Source organism: Giraffa tippelskirchi, chromosome 3 (genome assembly GCF_054371585.1).
Source record: "Giraffa tippelskirchi isolate mGirTip1 chromosome 3, T2T-mGirTip1v1.2.pri, whole genome shotgun sequence".
Lineage (NCBI taxonomy): Eukaryota > Metazoa > Chordata > Mammalia > Artiodactyla > Giraffidae > Giraffa > Giraffa tippelskirchi.
Window position 1 is genome coordinate 122,017,048 of NC_137277.1, and position 16,200 is coordinate 122,033,247.

The window sequence follows — 16,200 nt, forward strand, 5'->3', positions numbered from 1 at the left end:
GGTTAGTAAGAAGCCTGTACTCTACCCACAACTTTGGGTAAGAGATGCTTTGTGTCTGATAAAGAACTTGATATAAAAACCAAATACCAAAATATGAATTTAGGTTGGAGGGAGGGGAAACAGCTGTAATAAAGGACATTCTTGACAATTGGGGAAATACGAAAGTGGACTAGATAATAGGAGACATGGAATTAAATACTTAAATCCTTAATGTCATTGATGGCATTGTGGTTACATAGGAGATTGTCTTCTCAGGAGATGAGTGCTTTAATATTTAGGGGTAAAATATCTTGATTTTTGCAACTTCTTTCAAATAATATAGTAAAAATATGTGTGTCTTAAGTAATGTTAACAGTTGCATTGAGGTGGAGGGTATAATATATGTGAAATTTTTCATAAAATTTCCCTGACAATTTAGAGGAGGATGGGACCCAAAACACAAAGTAAATTTCAACAAAGAGAACAAAATATGTATTGTTTAATGAGAGTAAAAGTGAAGTTGCAGTTTTTAAATAGATGTAATCTCTTACCAAATTGAAAAGAGTTTTATGGTAGAGAATTTTTAAGATGAATGTTGGCACATGTCAAAAGTCTTCCAACTGGTAAGATAATTTAGGATATATCAATATTTGTGCATTTAATTTAGATCACATGGAACTTGAAAGAGATCTCTTCTCATCCTTGGCCATTTATTTGTCGCTGTTATAGGTCCGTATTCAAGAGACTCAAGCTGAGCTTCCTCGAGGGAGTATCCCCCGCAGTTTAGAAGTGATCTTGAGGGCTGAGGCTGTGGAGTCAGCTCAAGCTGGTGACAAATGTGACTTTACAGGGACGCTGATTGTTGTGCCTGACGTGTCTAAGCTTAGCACACCAGGTCAGTAATCTGAGGCTCAGGTTTAACAAGTTCTCAGTTATTGCAGGACATCTAGCCTCTTGCCTCTTCCTTGTCTTATGTTTGGCTACCAATCAGAGTGAGCAAGAAACTATAATGATAACAAAGACTAACTGGTTTTGCTACAGAAGGTACTGTTCTGAAAATTTCAAAGCCTCAATGAAATTTTTAGATTTTTAGGTTTCATTTATCTAAGCAGTTTTGATTATCAGTACCTTCAGTATTTGAGCTATGAAACAACCTATCATTCAATGTTTCAGGAGCACATGCAGAAACTGATTCCCGAGTCAGTGGTGTTGATGGATATGAGACAGAAGGTGTTCGAGGTCTCCGGGCCCTTGGTGTTAGAGACCTTTCATACAGGCTGGTCTTTCTTGCCTGCTGTGTTGCACCAACCAACCCAAGGGTGAGTGTCTTAGTAGAATGGCAAAGCTTAAGAAAGACATTACCTGAGCTGCCGCAAATTCAGTGTTAAAGACAAGAGTTTGGGTTGAGATCTGCTCTTTAGTTCTAAAACCAGATTTTTTCATGCCTTGTATTCCTGACCTTAAGGAAAAGTCTTACTTATTTTTGTGTGTTAAAGTTCAGTGCTTTAAGCTCATTGGTGCTGTTATTAATAATGGTGGTTTTTCTGGAAGTGGAGGCGGTCTTGTTTGTTTTTTGATTATTACAGTTCCTCTGTCACACTCCTTGAGAAAGTACAAATAGAAAAGTTTCATAATCTGGGAAATAGCTTATAAATTACTCTTTCTGAGAATGATTGACCCCTGGTATTATAGTTGTTGAGAACTTAATTTTGTTTGCAAGATGAGAAAGCAGTGAGAAAAAGTTTGGAAAATAGTCCAGTGTTGGGAAATGAGGAGTGAACATAATATTCTGTTCATTCTCATCTTCATAACAATGATTACCATTTTATTATGGCTCATCTCTTGAGCATCTGGATTCATTTAGATAGCAATGCAAAACAACGGTGGTAGCTTTTTTTGTTATTTATAAATCACTGGACAAATGACAAGCTCTTTGGTATCTTGGCTAACTTAGGCCATACTGGTTAGAAGATTTTTTTAAAAAAACCTTTACAGTCAACAGATTTTGACCTCCCAGGATGTATTTTGTTTGTGGTGATGTTTCTTCTCTTTCACATTATTTTGAGTATTTCTATACTATTTTTTTCCTTTCTTCTCCCCCTCAGTTTGGAGGGAAAGAGCTCCGAGATGAGGAACAGACAGCTGAGAGCATTAAGAACCAAATGACTGTGAAGGAGTGGGAGAAAGTGTTTGAAATGAGTCAAGATAAAAATCTGTACCACAATCTTTGTACAAGCCTGTTCCCTACTATACATGGTAAGAAGTCTTATCTGTGAAATAAGCTTGAAGTCAAAGTAATGTCTGTAAAACAGCAACATGTGACTTCTTAAAATACCCGAATCAGATGTTAAAAGGTTTTTAGTGGGTTTAGAAGGGGTTTTAAAAAGTCATTTATAAAAGGACAGATATTAAATGATTCCAGTTAAAATGAGATACTTAAAATAGGTAAATTCATAGAGAAAGTAGAAAAAGATTACCTGCTGAGGAGAGAAATAGGGAATTGTTTAATGGGTAGAATTTGTGTTTGGGGTTATGAAAAGTCCTATAAGTGAATGGGTGATGGTTGTAAAGGATAGTGAATGTACTTAATTCCACTGAACCCCTTAAAAGTGGTTGCAGTGTTTAATTTTATGCTGTGTGTATTTTGCCAGTTTTCTTTTGAAAAAAGAAAAAGTCATTTAGTCTTCTTTTTCTGGCTTTAGGACAGAACTGCACTTAAGTATATTCTAATATACCAGATTAATATCCTGACCACTTTTCTTGTTAGTTTTCACAATGGGAAGAGATTTCATATTGTTTTTTTGTACTGTGCCTAAGCCTGGCGTGCTGCAGTTCATGGGGTCATAAAGAGTTAGACATGGCTTAGCGATTGAACAACAACTATGCCTGTACCTTGTGGTTTCTACTTTCACACTTTCTTAGCTCTTGGTTGCTAGCTGCTTACTGTCATTAAATCCCCTTGCACATGACTAACTTTTCAGGTCTCATGCTTCATTTTTGTTTTTTTTCCATCCCTCCATATTCAGTTGAAGTAATGGCAAGAGTTCATAATATTATAGTTATTTGTCTTAGGTATGTATTTTTAATCATTGAAAATTAACCTTTTTTTCTGCTTAAATATTTGGTCAGTGAAATTGAACTGAAATCCTTTGTGGGTTTTAGAGAATCCTCCCTTACAATGAGTAGGTATCAAATTTTTATACTGTTCCATTTCCCCACCATAAATTAATCTATTGCTATGTAACAAATTATCCCAAACTTAATGGCTTAAAACAACAAACATTATCTCATATAGTCTGTGGGTCAGGAATTTGAGAGAGACTTAGCTGTGTGGTCTTGGTCAGTCTGTAGATTTTATAGCCAAGATGTCACCTAGTGAGTGAGTGAGTGAGTGAAGTCGCTCAGTCGTGTCCGACTCTTTGCGACCCCATGGACTGTAGCCCACCAGGCTCCTCCGTCCATGGGATTCTCCAGGCAAGAATACTGGAGTGGGTTGCCATTTCCTTCTCCAAGGGATCTTCCTAGGGCTGTAGTCATCTGAAGGCTTGACTTGAGCTGGAGGATCCATTTACAAGGATCCACTCACTGCTTGTCTGTCAGTGCTTGTTGTTAGCTGGAAGCCTCAATTCCTTACATGAATCTCTTCACTGGACTGTTTCAGTGTCCTCATAGCACAACAGCTGTCTTCCTTCAGAGCATGCAGTCGAAGAGAACAGAGCAAGGAGGGCAAAATGCTTCTCAGGACCTAGTGCTAGAAGTTATACACCTTCACTTCCACCATATGCTATTTGTGAGAACCAAGTTACTAAGCCCAGCCACACTTAAGGAGAGGAGAGTTAAGCTCCATCTAGAAATGAGGATTATCAAATAATTTGTGGGCTGTTTTAAACTACCACACCTCCCAACACATTTGTTTCATACAGGTTCTAAGTCAGAGAAATTTTGTTTTTGGAATGGATTTTAAATTTTCTGCTTCTAAGGAGTGCTTTGTGTACATGTGCCAGCATTTCGTTGATGGCATTCACAGAAAGTCATAATAATTAAGACAGAAGAATGTTTCTTCCAATATCACATTTCTAAAATTTGGTGTCTTTTTTTTTTTTAATTATTCATTTTCTTCTTATATTTAAAAACAGTTCTTAGAAGCAGCTGTAGATCACATTCAGCATCTTGCCTAATCCATATCAGTTCAATTAGCTTGTATTTATATGCAGCTTGGGTCACTATTCCTGATAGAAAAGAGGTAAGTCACGGACCATTTCCTGAAACTCTTGACAGAACTGTATAATCTGCAGTTGGAAAGAACTAGCAAATATGGTAGGCTGTAGTGGACATAGTTTATTTATGGGGAGAGATATTTGAGGACTGTGACATAGGGGAAGACTTTGTGTAGGAAGCAGGACTTACAGACAAGGAAAGACTCTTAGAATGGTGAGCATCAGCATCTGTTTCAGGTGAAGGTATTAATACAGTGATTAGGTGACTTTACATTCATAGGACAAGAACCAAGATCAAGATGAGAAACCAGATAGATATTTTTACTCTGTTCTTAGCTTTGCTTCAGCTGCCTCTGCTCTTTTGGTTGGTAAACATGCCTTTGTAGTGTCCTGTGAAATTGTTTCAACTCATGTTGGAAAATAACTTGGGTTTTTATTTCAGGTAATGATGAAGTAAAACGGGGTGTCTTGCTGATGCTCTTTGGTGGTGTCCCAAAGACAACAGGGGAAGGGACCTCTCTTCGAGGGGATATAAATGTTTGCATTGTTGGTGACCCAAGTACAGCTAAGAGCCAGTTTCTCAAGTAAGTGTTTGCCTGAGATAGTACAACAAAGAAAATAATACGCATAGTTGCAGGCTTTCAAGTACATCTTAATTTGTTAAGGAGAATGTAACAACATTTTACAGATTTTGGAATAGGTAAAAATTGTAATTACAATCTCACATAGAATTCTTTTAATCTTTGTATAAAACTCTGAATGTATGAATATATATATGTATCTCCATGGTTATAAGTCACAGCGTGCGTATTTTTAATTTTAATTAATACCTTTTCGATGTTTCTTTATTTTCACAATTGTTTTTTGTTGGCATATTATAGCTTAAAAGATAATTCCCCTACCCTGATATTAGACAATTTAACAGAGTAACTTATTTTAATGATCAAATACAGTGAACATCATGATGTGTATAAGTTTTTTATTTTACTATTTTCCTTTGGATAAATTCCTAGGCATAGGATTGCTGAGATTAAGAATACAAATGTCTTCAAAGTTCTTATACAAGACACAATTTCCAAAAACAGTGTGATAAAGATGAGGCATTTTATGCTGAACTTACCAATATGAATTGAGCAATTTCTGCTTATTTTTAAAAGCTATGATAAGTACTTGCTTACTTTCAAACTTTTAAGAAACTTAGAGGTCAAGATAATGGCAACCAGTTTTTGAGCACCTCTTGTGTTCTTGGTGCTGTGTGTGTATGTATATTATGTCATATCCTACCAGCATTCAGACAGGCATATAATATTCTCCTTTTTTTCAGGGAGGCAAACAAAAGTCTGAGTCTCAGTAAATTGTCTTAACTCCTTAGAGCTGACTGGTGGCTCTAAGCCATGAATATTAGAATTCAGCCTTTGATTGCAAAGCATGTGCTTTTCATACTGTATCAAGCTGCCTTTCCTTTATTTGGGAAATTTTTAACATGGCAGTGTTCTAGAACATAAAATTTTTAGCTCGAATTTTATAGTTAAATATTATTTCCTTCAAGTATATCATGGACTGAGTTCTAGATTTGAAGATAACAGTCCTGTGTTAAATGAATTCTCTTTGTTTTTCTTCATTTCTGTTGCTCCTGCCTCCCATCTCCCCATCACCACCACAAAAGATGTTGCCTCTGAGCAGTATTGTATTGTACCTCATTATATTTGCTTTTTAACAATATTAAGTCTTTTGATCCATGAACATGGGTTATCTTTCCATTTATTTAGGTCATCTTTAATTTCAGTAATGCTTTGTAGTTTTCAGTGTATATGCTTGTGTTGCTTTTATTAAATTTATTCCTAAGTATTTTATTCTTTATGATGCTAATATAAATGGAACTGTTTTCTTAGATTCATTTTTGGGTTGTTGCAAGTGTGTAGAAATACAACTGTTGATCTTTTATCTTGCAACATGCACAAACTGATTTACTCTGTTTTAGTGGACTTACTAGTTGTGTTTTAGTGGATCTAACTTGTCTGCAAGATCATGCTAAATGCAAATAGTGATAGTTCTTTTTTCTTTCAAATCTGGGTGCCTTTTTCTTTTTCTTGCCTAATTGACCTGGCTGAATCTTTCAGTGTAATGTTGAATAGAAGTGGCAGGAATAGATCCCTAAGTCTTATTCCTGTTCTTAGGAGAAAAGCATTCAGTCTTTTACTAGTAAGTATGATGTTAGCTGTAGGTTTTCTTAGATGCCTTTTAGCAGGTTGAGGGAAAGCCTCTTCTAATTAGTTGAGTTTTTATCATGAAAGTTTATTAGATTTTTTCACGTTTTTTGCATCTATTATAATGCTTCTTATCTTTTTTAATATGGCATATTATTGTTTCTTAGTTGTTAAGCCAACCTTGCCTTTTTGGAATAAATTTCACATCTATTTTATTTTTGTTGTTTGTTTATTTTCATTTTTTAAGTGCAAGGTCTTCTAATAGATTACTGGTGCCAAACTGTTAATTGATGTTTTTGTTGTATATGAATTTCATCTTGCTTTGACAGGAATGGATTTAGCCTATTCAGAAGACCAAAGGAGAAAAGACTTTCTATTTGATCTATGGCATATATCTTTATTAATTGCATTTTCTTAATGCCTTTTCCAAATGTTCTCTTAAATTCTTACTTGATATAAATTCTTACTTAATGTAAACTGTGTCAAGCTGATAATCCTGAAAAGGATGCTTTATAATCATATATTAATGAATATGATAACCTTGAACAGGCACGTAGAAGAATTCAGTCCCAGAGCTGTCTACACCAGTGGCAAAGCGTCCAGTGCTGCTGGCTTAACGGCAGCTGTTGTGAGAGATGAAGAATCTCATGAGTTTGTCATTGAGGCTGGAGCCTTGATGCTAGCTGATAATGTAAGAACATTTTACCTGATTAGATACAAAGAAATCAGAATATCCCCTACCCTATCAATAAAGACCTATAAGTTCCTATTAAAGTGTTCTTTTTCAAGAAAAAATAAAATACTTTTAGTAAATAATTTATGGTTTTATTAATCTAGAAATTGGGATTATCATCATTAGTCAACACTTTCTGAACTTCTGTAGACTATATTGCCTTCCCTGAGCTTATTTGTTTGCTGTGACTAATATGTCTCGGCACTTTTTCCTTTCTAGACTGGGATACATCTATGAGTGTATCTATTGCATTTTGCATGTATTTGTCATAGATCAGTTAGGTCTGTGAATGCGTGTAAATTGTAGCTGTATATAGTTACAAACATTATGTTCCAACTTCATCCTTCACTTTGAGTCTAAAATCAACACTGAGGTGATCCAGAATGTTTTGACCCTGAGATTTACACATTTTGATGTTGAGTAAAAGTGCAATAAGTAACTGCCTCTTTTTAGTTTTGCCCTTAGTTAAAGGGCAAACTAAAGTTTAAAATGAGTTGAAAGTTGTATGGTTCCCTTGGGGATCTTGTACTATCTTACTCTAGTAGAGGGAATTAGGATTGCTTACTTACCTTAGTTGTTTAAAGTCAATATGGTAGCAAACTTTGAGTTTCCTTGCCGTTTGACATCTGAAAGGAAGTTTCTTATGCCAGGCTTATTTGATTACAGGGTGTATGTTGTATTGATGAATTTGATAAGATGGATGTGCGGGATCAAGTTGCCATTCATGAAGCTATGGAACAGCAAACCATCTCTATCACCAAAGCAGGAGTGAAGGTATGTGTGTCCACTTCTGTTCCACTGCATCATGCCTTAGCCTTGTAGACTAGTGTAGCTCTGGAGATGATCACTTGAATAAAATGCATTACTTCAACATGAAATGCTGTTTAATGGAATGGAAAACACAGCCCTGAGGATTATTAATCCAAATTGCAGGTGTTGGGAGCATAGCTCAGGGGTAGAGCACTTGACTACAAATTACAGGTGCTGTTAAAGGTACTGTGAAAATTGTTATGACACAAAGTAGAGGAAGTACTGGTGAAATTTTTAGCTCTTTCAAAACTTCCACAAAGCTTCTCTGTAGTCTTTGCTAAAATGCGCTTCCAGTTGTAACAGAAATAAAGTTGACAAATCACTTAAATGGAAATAATAAGTACGATATTATAATTAGCATTAGAGAGAAATAAATCTTAAAAAGTAAAAGTCATACATTCAAATAGTTAAGAAAAATGTAAGAGGTAAATATAAATTAAAAAGAGAAATCTCCTCCTCCCAGCACCAGTAGATACTCAGAAGTATCTGCTGAGTTTATGTCCCTGTCAGGAATATTTTACCATAAATAAGCATAATGCACATAAAGTTTTATTCCTTGCTCAGTTAACTTTATAATTTTATTTTGGTAATCTTTCTATACCAGTATATATTAGATCCACTTTGGTTTTTTATTACTCCATGATTTTCACTTGTATATACCTCAGTTTGACTCATTAGGCTCTTATAAAAAAGAATGATGTTTAGGTCATTTCCAGCCTTTTGTATTACAAACAACATTGTAAGCATTGTACGCCTCTTCCTATATCTAGCTGCAAGATGAATTTTTAGTAAGAAATTGCTGACTTAAAGGGCATACACATCATACCAGCAACATCATATGGGGATACCTGTTGCTATATCAGACTTTGATGATTCAGTAGGTGAAAGATGATATCTTATTATTTTGGTTTTCGTTAATTATGAATGAGGTTGAGGTTTGTCATATGTCATTCCAGTTGTCTTTAAACCTGTAGTGATTTTTTCCTTTTGTGGTCAGGCTACTCTGAATGCCAGGACATCCATTTTGGCAGCAGCAAACCCGATCAGTGGACACTATGACAGATCAAAATCGTTGAAACAGAATATCAATTTGTCAGCTCCTATCATGTCCCGATTTGATCTCTTCTTTATACTTGTGGATGAATGTAATGAGGTAACTACATGAGCTGTCCCTCTGAGCTTCCTTTATTATTTCCAGTTTGAATAATTGATCGAGACAAGCCTGGAAGATATACTTGTGAAGAATTGGTGCATGTGTTGGCACTGACCTTTCATATCTCTGAGTGGCACAGGATTAGATAGGTTTATTAAGCAACTCAGAATCACTTAAATTGATCATTCTGCTTAATTGTGTTAAGGAATATCAAGTTTGTTGTTTAATTCTAAAAAAAAAAAAAAAAACACAGTTCTCAACCATACCCTTTAAGATTTTTATTAGATTTTTGTTTTTGTTTTTTCATTAAGGTTGAAAAGAATTCGGATACCAAACAACTTTCCTTTTTTTCCACAAATTATGAGTCATTTGTCTCCTTATATCTTCCTGTCAAATTATTGCATGTGTCACATTTTTTTCTAATTATGTAGCAGTTTTAAGATTGAATGTAAAATTGTGGATTTACTTACATTCTAACATGTTAGTATTAGAGTTGAAAGAAAATGAAAGTCACTCAGTCTGTCCAACTCTTTGTGACCCATGGACTATACAGTCCATGAAATTCTCTAGGCCGGGATACTGGAGTGAGTAGCCTTTCCCTTCTCCAGGGGATCTTCCCAACCCAGGAATTGAACTCAAGTCTCCTGCATTGCAGGCAGATTCTTTACCAGCTAAGCCACAAGGGAAGCCCAGTATTAGAGTTACTTAGACTTAAATATTTAACAACATTGCATATCTCAGATGTATTCAAAATGACCTTAGAAGGTAATATTGTACCGTACTTTTAATTACTGAGCATGGAGAGCCTACATTACATTAGGCAGAATACATAACTCTTGCTTACAATAAAGTTTTAAATTGATCTAAATAAAATTTGCCTTCCATTAATGTGAATGTTAGAGGGTTTTCATGTTCTATCTTTGGGTTTGGTTCTTTTCCTTCACAAATCTATGTAAAATGTTTAACCCAGTCCCCACTCCCCATTGTTGGGCATTGACTGATTTTCATATATTTATGTCTCTACATAATTTATCAATTTTTAACTTTTTAATTAGAAATAATTTCAAACTTACAGAAAAGTTGCAGGAAATACAATAACACATATAGTACCCATATACCCTTTATTCAGTTCACATAAGTTTTTGCCCTATTTGTTTTACCATTTGCTCTGTTCTATCTCTACATTTTTTTATATACCATTTGAGAGTAAATTGCATATTTTTAGTATGATTTTATTCAGTGTTAGTAACAGTTTTATGATGATTATCTTCATATATTCATAAGTGGCAGCATGATATAGTGGCTAGGAGGATGTATTCTGAAGCTAGACTCTTCAGATCCTTGCTCAGTTACTAACTGTGATGTTGGACAAGTTACTTAATTTTTTCAGGCCTCAGTTTACTTATCTGTAAAATGAGGTAATGTTATCTACCTAATAAGGTTTTTGTGAGAATTGTATGAATTAATGCTTCTCAACAACACTTAAGGCAACAGAGCCTGACATTTACTGAGGGCACTAGAAGTCTTATTTCTGTCAGATTAATTAAGTCAGTTAATTTCTTCAGAAATAGTCTTAATTAGAGTAAGGCACAGCATACATTTAAGTGTTTGATTTTGGATGAAACTGGTATTAAACTTTCCTCAGAAACTTGAACCCATTAATACATCTTATGGTGGCATATTAAAGCTTGAGGTTATCATGCTACAAATAATTTCTTAATGCCTGGGATAGTCTGGAATGGATGTTATTATAAAGTGATTTTCTTGTTTGAAATTAGGTTACAGATTACGCTATTGCCAGGCGAATAGTAGACTTGCACTCAAGAATTGAGGATTCCATTGATCGTGTGTATTCCCTTGATGATATCAGGAGGTATCTTCTTTTTGCAAGACAGTTTAAACCCAAGGTAACCTGGCCTTTTGTACTGTATTCAGGCATGATGAGTATGTGGCATTTAAACAGATATGTTACTTGGAAATTAACTGAACCTGATTTGAGGATTTTTTATGGTTGGTTGGTTGGCTTGATCTGGGGGTTTGTTTTGGCTTTTTTTTTTTGGAAAAGTCTATTTCTTCAGCAAGACTTGAGAAAAAGTGTTTTAGAAGTCTGAAAAATTCCATTTCTTATACTTACTATGTGCTAATAAAAAGGTTTTTATGAGTGAAGAGTTTTGAATAACCAAACAAACTAGAATATCCTTTTATTTCAATCATTATTCCTAAGAATCTTTAAACTGTGTATGCTTAAATCAGTAGTCTACATATGCTCTTGAATCTTTCTTTGAGGAAAAACTTGGAATCCTCTAGTTCATTGTAATGAACAAAAATAACTATCTTACAGTACTTAATGTAGATCTTTGGATTAAATCTGCACTGGATTCAGGGTGCTCACTTGGACGTTTATTTTTGTTGTTACTATTTTTTTAATATATTTATTTTAATTGGAGGCTAATACAATATTGTAGTGGTTTTTGCCATACATTGACATGAATCAGCCATGTGTGTACATGAGTCCCCCATCCTGAACCCCCCTCCCACCTACATTTAAAAAAAAATAAACTCCATAATGCGTATGTTGTTTGGCATTTTCCTAAAATAGAATATAGAAAAAATTTTCATTTGATTCTTGTTGAAATGTCTACACTATTTCTGGCTTGACTTTTGGGAGTTATGCTTAGATTTTAATTATCTGTCACCTTCACTTGATCATCCGTAGTATCAGAATTGACTCTCACTGTCCCAAGGAAAGGGTAGAATATCACTTGTTTGCAGAAGCATTTGTTCTCCATGACTAACCTGGTCCCTCTATAACTTTGGCATGCTTCCTTAACACACTTAGTTCCTTGCTCTGAAAAACTGAGTATCCTTTAGTTTGCCTTACTTTGTTGTTATTATTGAACAAATGATAAGGTTTACTGAAATAGCTGGTATGTATATCCCAAGTGGGTACCTGAAATCACAGATAGTACCAAACTCTATATATACTATGTTTTTTTCCTATAAGTTAGCACAATAAGAGAATATCTGAATTGCCAGCATCACTGCTCCTGCGCTTGGGAAGCATTATTAAGTAAAAAGGGGTTACTTGAACATAAACACTGTGTTACCCTAACAGTTGATCTGACAACTGAGTTTGCTACTAACTAATAAGCAAGTGCCATATACAATGTGGATACTCTGGATAAAGGGATGATTCACATCTTGGGTGAGACATTGGAAAGCTACTAAGATTTCATGACATTACTCAGAACAGCACACAATTTAAGACTTATAAATTGTTTCTGTCTGAAATTTTCTATTTAGTATTTTTAGACTACAATTGACCATAGTAACTGAAACAACAGAATGTTGCACAGAAGCCACAGAGTGGGGAGGACTATTACATACATATTGAAATACTAACTCTACTGTCTTCCTGTTCATAAAATTAGTGCATGGAATTCATAGTCCTCCTTCTTATTAGTTTCTTTTGAAAGATATTTCAGTACTAATTTCTTGTCATTGGTTTTAAAGTCTTAACCCTCTCAGTTCCCCCAGAGTATCTCCATCTGGGAAGCTTTTAACCTTCATGTTTAATGCAGCTTCCATTAAGTAGAAATGCTCTGACTTCATTGATGTTCTGAAACAGATTTCTAAAGAGTCAGAGGACTTCATTGTGGAACAGTATAAACGCCTCCGCCAGAGGGATGGTTCTGGGGTAACCAAGTCTTCATGGAGGATTACAGTGCGACAGCTTGAGAGCATGATCCGTCTCTCTGAAGCAATGGCTCGGATGCACTGCTGTGATGAGGTATCAAAGTCACTTTAACATAATGGGAAAGAGAAATTGATATTTGGCTTTAAGTGTGTTTTTATCTTTGGTATAGAACATACTACCATTCACTGCAGATTTATTTTTATATAACTGTTGAGTTCTCATAGGATACATGACTCCTGACCCTGGGGGCTTTCCCTTAAAGAAGGTTGCTGTCAAGCATTTATTGAATGTAGTAGTTAGATTAATGAGATAATCATGACATAGATTATAGAGTACAAATAGAGGTGAGTTCATGATTAGTGCCATTCGTTCAAGAAAGATTTAAAGCTTACAATGTTTAATCCTTACCATTTAAACCTTACAGTATGCTAGGCTTCTGGGCATAGGATACAAATGTGATAATGTCGCCCCCAGTCACCTAAGAAGGGAATTTTCCTCCTTAGTTTTGTATAATGTGTGGATATTAAATTGTTCTTTGAGCCCTGGGTTTTACAGGTGCATGTCAGTGGGCATTTAGGGAGTAAATGGGGAGCAGTATGGAAGGATATTCACACCTTTATCTCTGCTTCATGCAAACCAGCCCTGCTTTATATAACTTTATATTTTTAAACAGTGTAAGATTTTGTTTGAGGAAAGAGTTTGGCTATTTTTCTTAAAATAGTATGATTGAGGTATAATTCACAGAAGAGACTGTACTGCTCTGACTTTTTACATACACCCTTGTGGCCACCCAGCTCAGAATATAGATTTACAACATCTTAGGAAGTTCACTTACACCCTTCCCCAGAAGTAACCACTGTAGTGAGTTCATTCACATTTTTGTCCCATAGATTTCATTTCTCAGGTGTTTGTTTGTTTGTTTAATTTTTCAAATTCTCTGCTATAGCACTTTACTGTTTACAAAATACTTTGACACTGTCTTACTTGTTGTTCTTTGAGTCTTCTGACATTTAACGGACATCTTTGTAGGTTAAGAGATGAATAAAAGAGCCCCTGTTTTCCATTGCTGATAATTTGGTGGGAGAAGACATGTTTAATTAAATATGTGAACTGTCAGAGAGGTTATTATGGCAGAGTGTCATCAGCAGAGAGTATAGAGATCAATGAATTCTTTCCTAAGGAACATGGAAGGTTTGGGGAGATGCCAGCATTTGAACTGGATCACTGAAGGGCATATGGAATTTTGATACGCATTTTTAGAGGGAAAGGAGGAAAGTTTAGCAAGAATGTAGTGGAATCTGCAGAGAATAGGTCATGGTGGAGGGGAATTCTTAAAAACTATGCTAACATTTGTACCATTGTTTTTTTTTTCCATTGTAATGTTTCCTAAAATGAATGTCATAGAACTGATGAGTCTTGGAGAATTTTCTTTCCTTTCTTTTTTTGGTTTTTTAGTAGATAGCAAATTCACATGATATGAAAATAAATATGCATATATACACAGAAATACATTTCCTGAATAAAATTGAGTATTTTTGCATATATTTAAAAGCCATTTCTACTTCCTTTTATGATCGTATTCTTTGTTCATTTTTACTTATTATAAAGGCCTTCCCTAGTCTAAGATTATAAAAGAATTCTCTTAGGATTTCCTCAAGCACTTAGATGGTTTCATTGTTTGTATTTAAATCATTTGAACATTTGGTATTTATTCTGCTGTAGGATGTAAGCTATGAATCAGTTGATTCTTTTTCAGCTAGTTTCCTAGTTCCAACACCACTTACTGAACAATCTATCTTTTCCACACTGGTTTGGTATGCTTTTATTTTATATTAAATTCTTATGCCTATTAAAGTCTCCTTCTGAATCTTTTGTTGTGTTCCTTTGGTCTTTCAACCTTCTTTTGCATTAGTGCCACAATATTTTACTCAGTGGAGCTTTATATTTTAAATGTACGGCTAGTTCCAGTGCATTGGCATTGTTCTTTTTTGGCTGTTGTGAACTTAATGACCAGTTGGCTTAGGTGTTTTGTTTTTTTTTATTATTACTGATATTCACTAAGAGAAAAGCATCCTAGGAACTTGTTTGAAAAACTCGAGAATTTCCCCTTCTCTGCCCCTCCTTCACCCTCCCCGCCATTGGCTATCTGTTTTACATATGGTAATATAAGTTTCCTTGTCACTCTTTCCATGCATCTCACCCTCTCCTTCCTCCCCTGCCCTCCACATCCATTAGTCTCTGTTCTCTATCCCTGTGTCTCCATTGCTGCACTGCAAATCTTTCTCAGTACCATCTTTCTAGATTCCATATATATGCTTTAGTATAGGAGGTTTATTTTTCTCTTTCTGTATAATAGGCTCTAGGTTCATCCAGCTCATTAGAACTGACTCAAATGCATTCCTTTTTATGTCTGAGTAATATTCCGTTGTATGTATGGAATACACACCTTCTTTAAAACCTGGGAACTTTTGAAGAAAGCACTAACCATTCTGTCTCTAGACTGCTGTTCTCACCTACAGATTCTGGACTTGAGCTGCAGTATTTCCAGCCTCCAGCCACCTCTGCTCACTTCAGACTGGCCCCTACAATCCTAATTGGCAAGAACCAATTCCTTGATACCTATACTGTTGCTCCTGTTTGTCCTGAATTCAGTGGTTTTTGTGTACTGACGAACTCCTTCGTTTGTCTGAAGGCAAGGGAAGAATCTGTTAGCAATCAAGGACCTCTCTGTTCAATCCTGAAGTGGGTTTTTCCTCCAGTTGCATGGCTTGTTCCTATACTTGTGCTACTAAATGTGTGAAGTTATGTAATTACACCACCCTCTAGATTTTCTCTTAACTGTTGAACATGTTGTGTAGTAGTGAAATGCATTATACCCTTAAAGCTGTCTATTCATTTATCTTTGTTAAAAAAATCAGAACATAGGGCCAGCATATACTTGAGCTCAGTGCTTGATACTCAGTTTTAGTATTTTATACTAAAATAAAAATAGTATACCCCCCAAATTATAGATATTGGAGCATGTTAAATTTGTTAATAAGAAGAACTGACATCTCTATGATGATTTTTCCTATCTAAGAAAACAGGATAGCAATTAGAATCTAGATTATGCCACTAAAAATTGGCGATTGTTTAAAACAGAAACAATTGTTTTTTTTCCTCATGCTTCATGTTCATTTATGTTATCCAGAAGCTCTCTTCTCCACATTGCTCAGAAATTCAGGCTGACATAAGTCTCTTTGTTGACATACACTTCCATGATCATAGAAGATAGAAGAAAAGATGAATCATATGCTGCTTCTTAACCTTCTATCTGGAAATGACATGGCACTGCCACTCAAATTTCATTGGTCAGAGGAATTAACATGGCCATGCCTAAGTTCAAGTGGTTAAAGAAGTGCTTT

At 35.2% G+C, this 16,200-nt stretch overlaps 1 protein-coding gene across 1 annotated transcript in view; it reads left to right on the forward strand.

Annotated features, from left to right (window-relative positions):
• Positions 1-16,200, forward strand: part of MCM6 (minichromosome maintenance complex component 6) — a 36,016-nt gene that overhangs the window by 10,374 nt on the left and 9,442 nt on the right. The window contains exons 5-13 of the mRNA XM_081579119.1: positions 709-874; positions 1,153-1,298; positions 2,085-2,235; positions 4,639-4,780; positions 6,953-7,094; positions 7,803-7,910; positions 8,944-9,099; positions 10,878-11,006; positions 12,728-12,889. Coding sequence (XP_081435245.1) covers positions 709-874; positions 1,153-1,298; positions 2,085-2,235; positions 4,639-4,780; positions 6,953-7,094; positions 7,803-7,910; positions 8,944-9,099; positions 10,878-11,006; positions 12,728-12,889 — 1,302 coding nt within the window. The remainder of the gene's footprint in view (positions 1-708; positions 875-1,152; positions 1,299-2,084; positions 2,236-4,638; positions 4,781-6,952; positions 7,095-7,802; positions 7,911-8,943; positions 9,100-10,877; positions 11,007-12,727; positions 12,890-16,200) is intronic.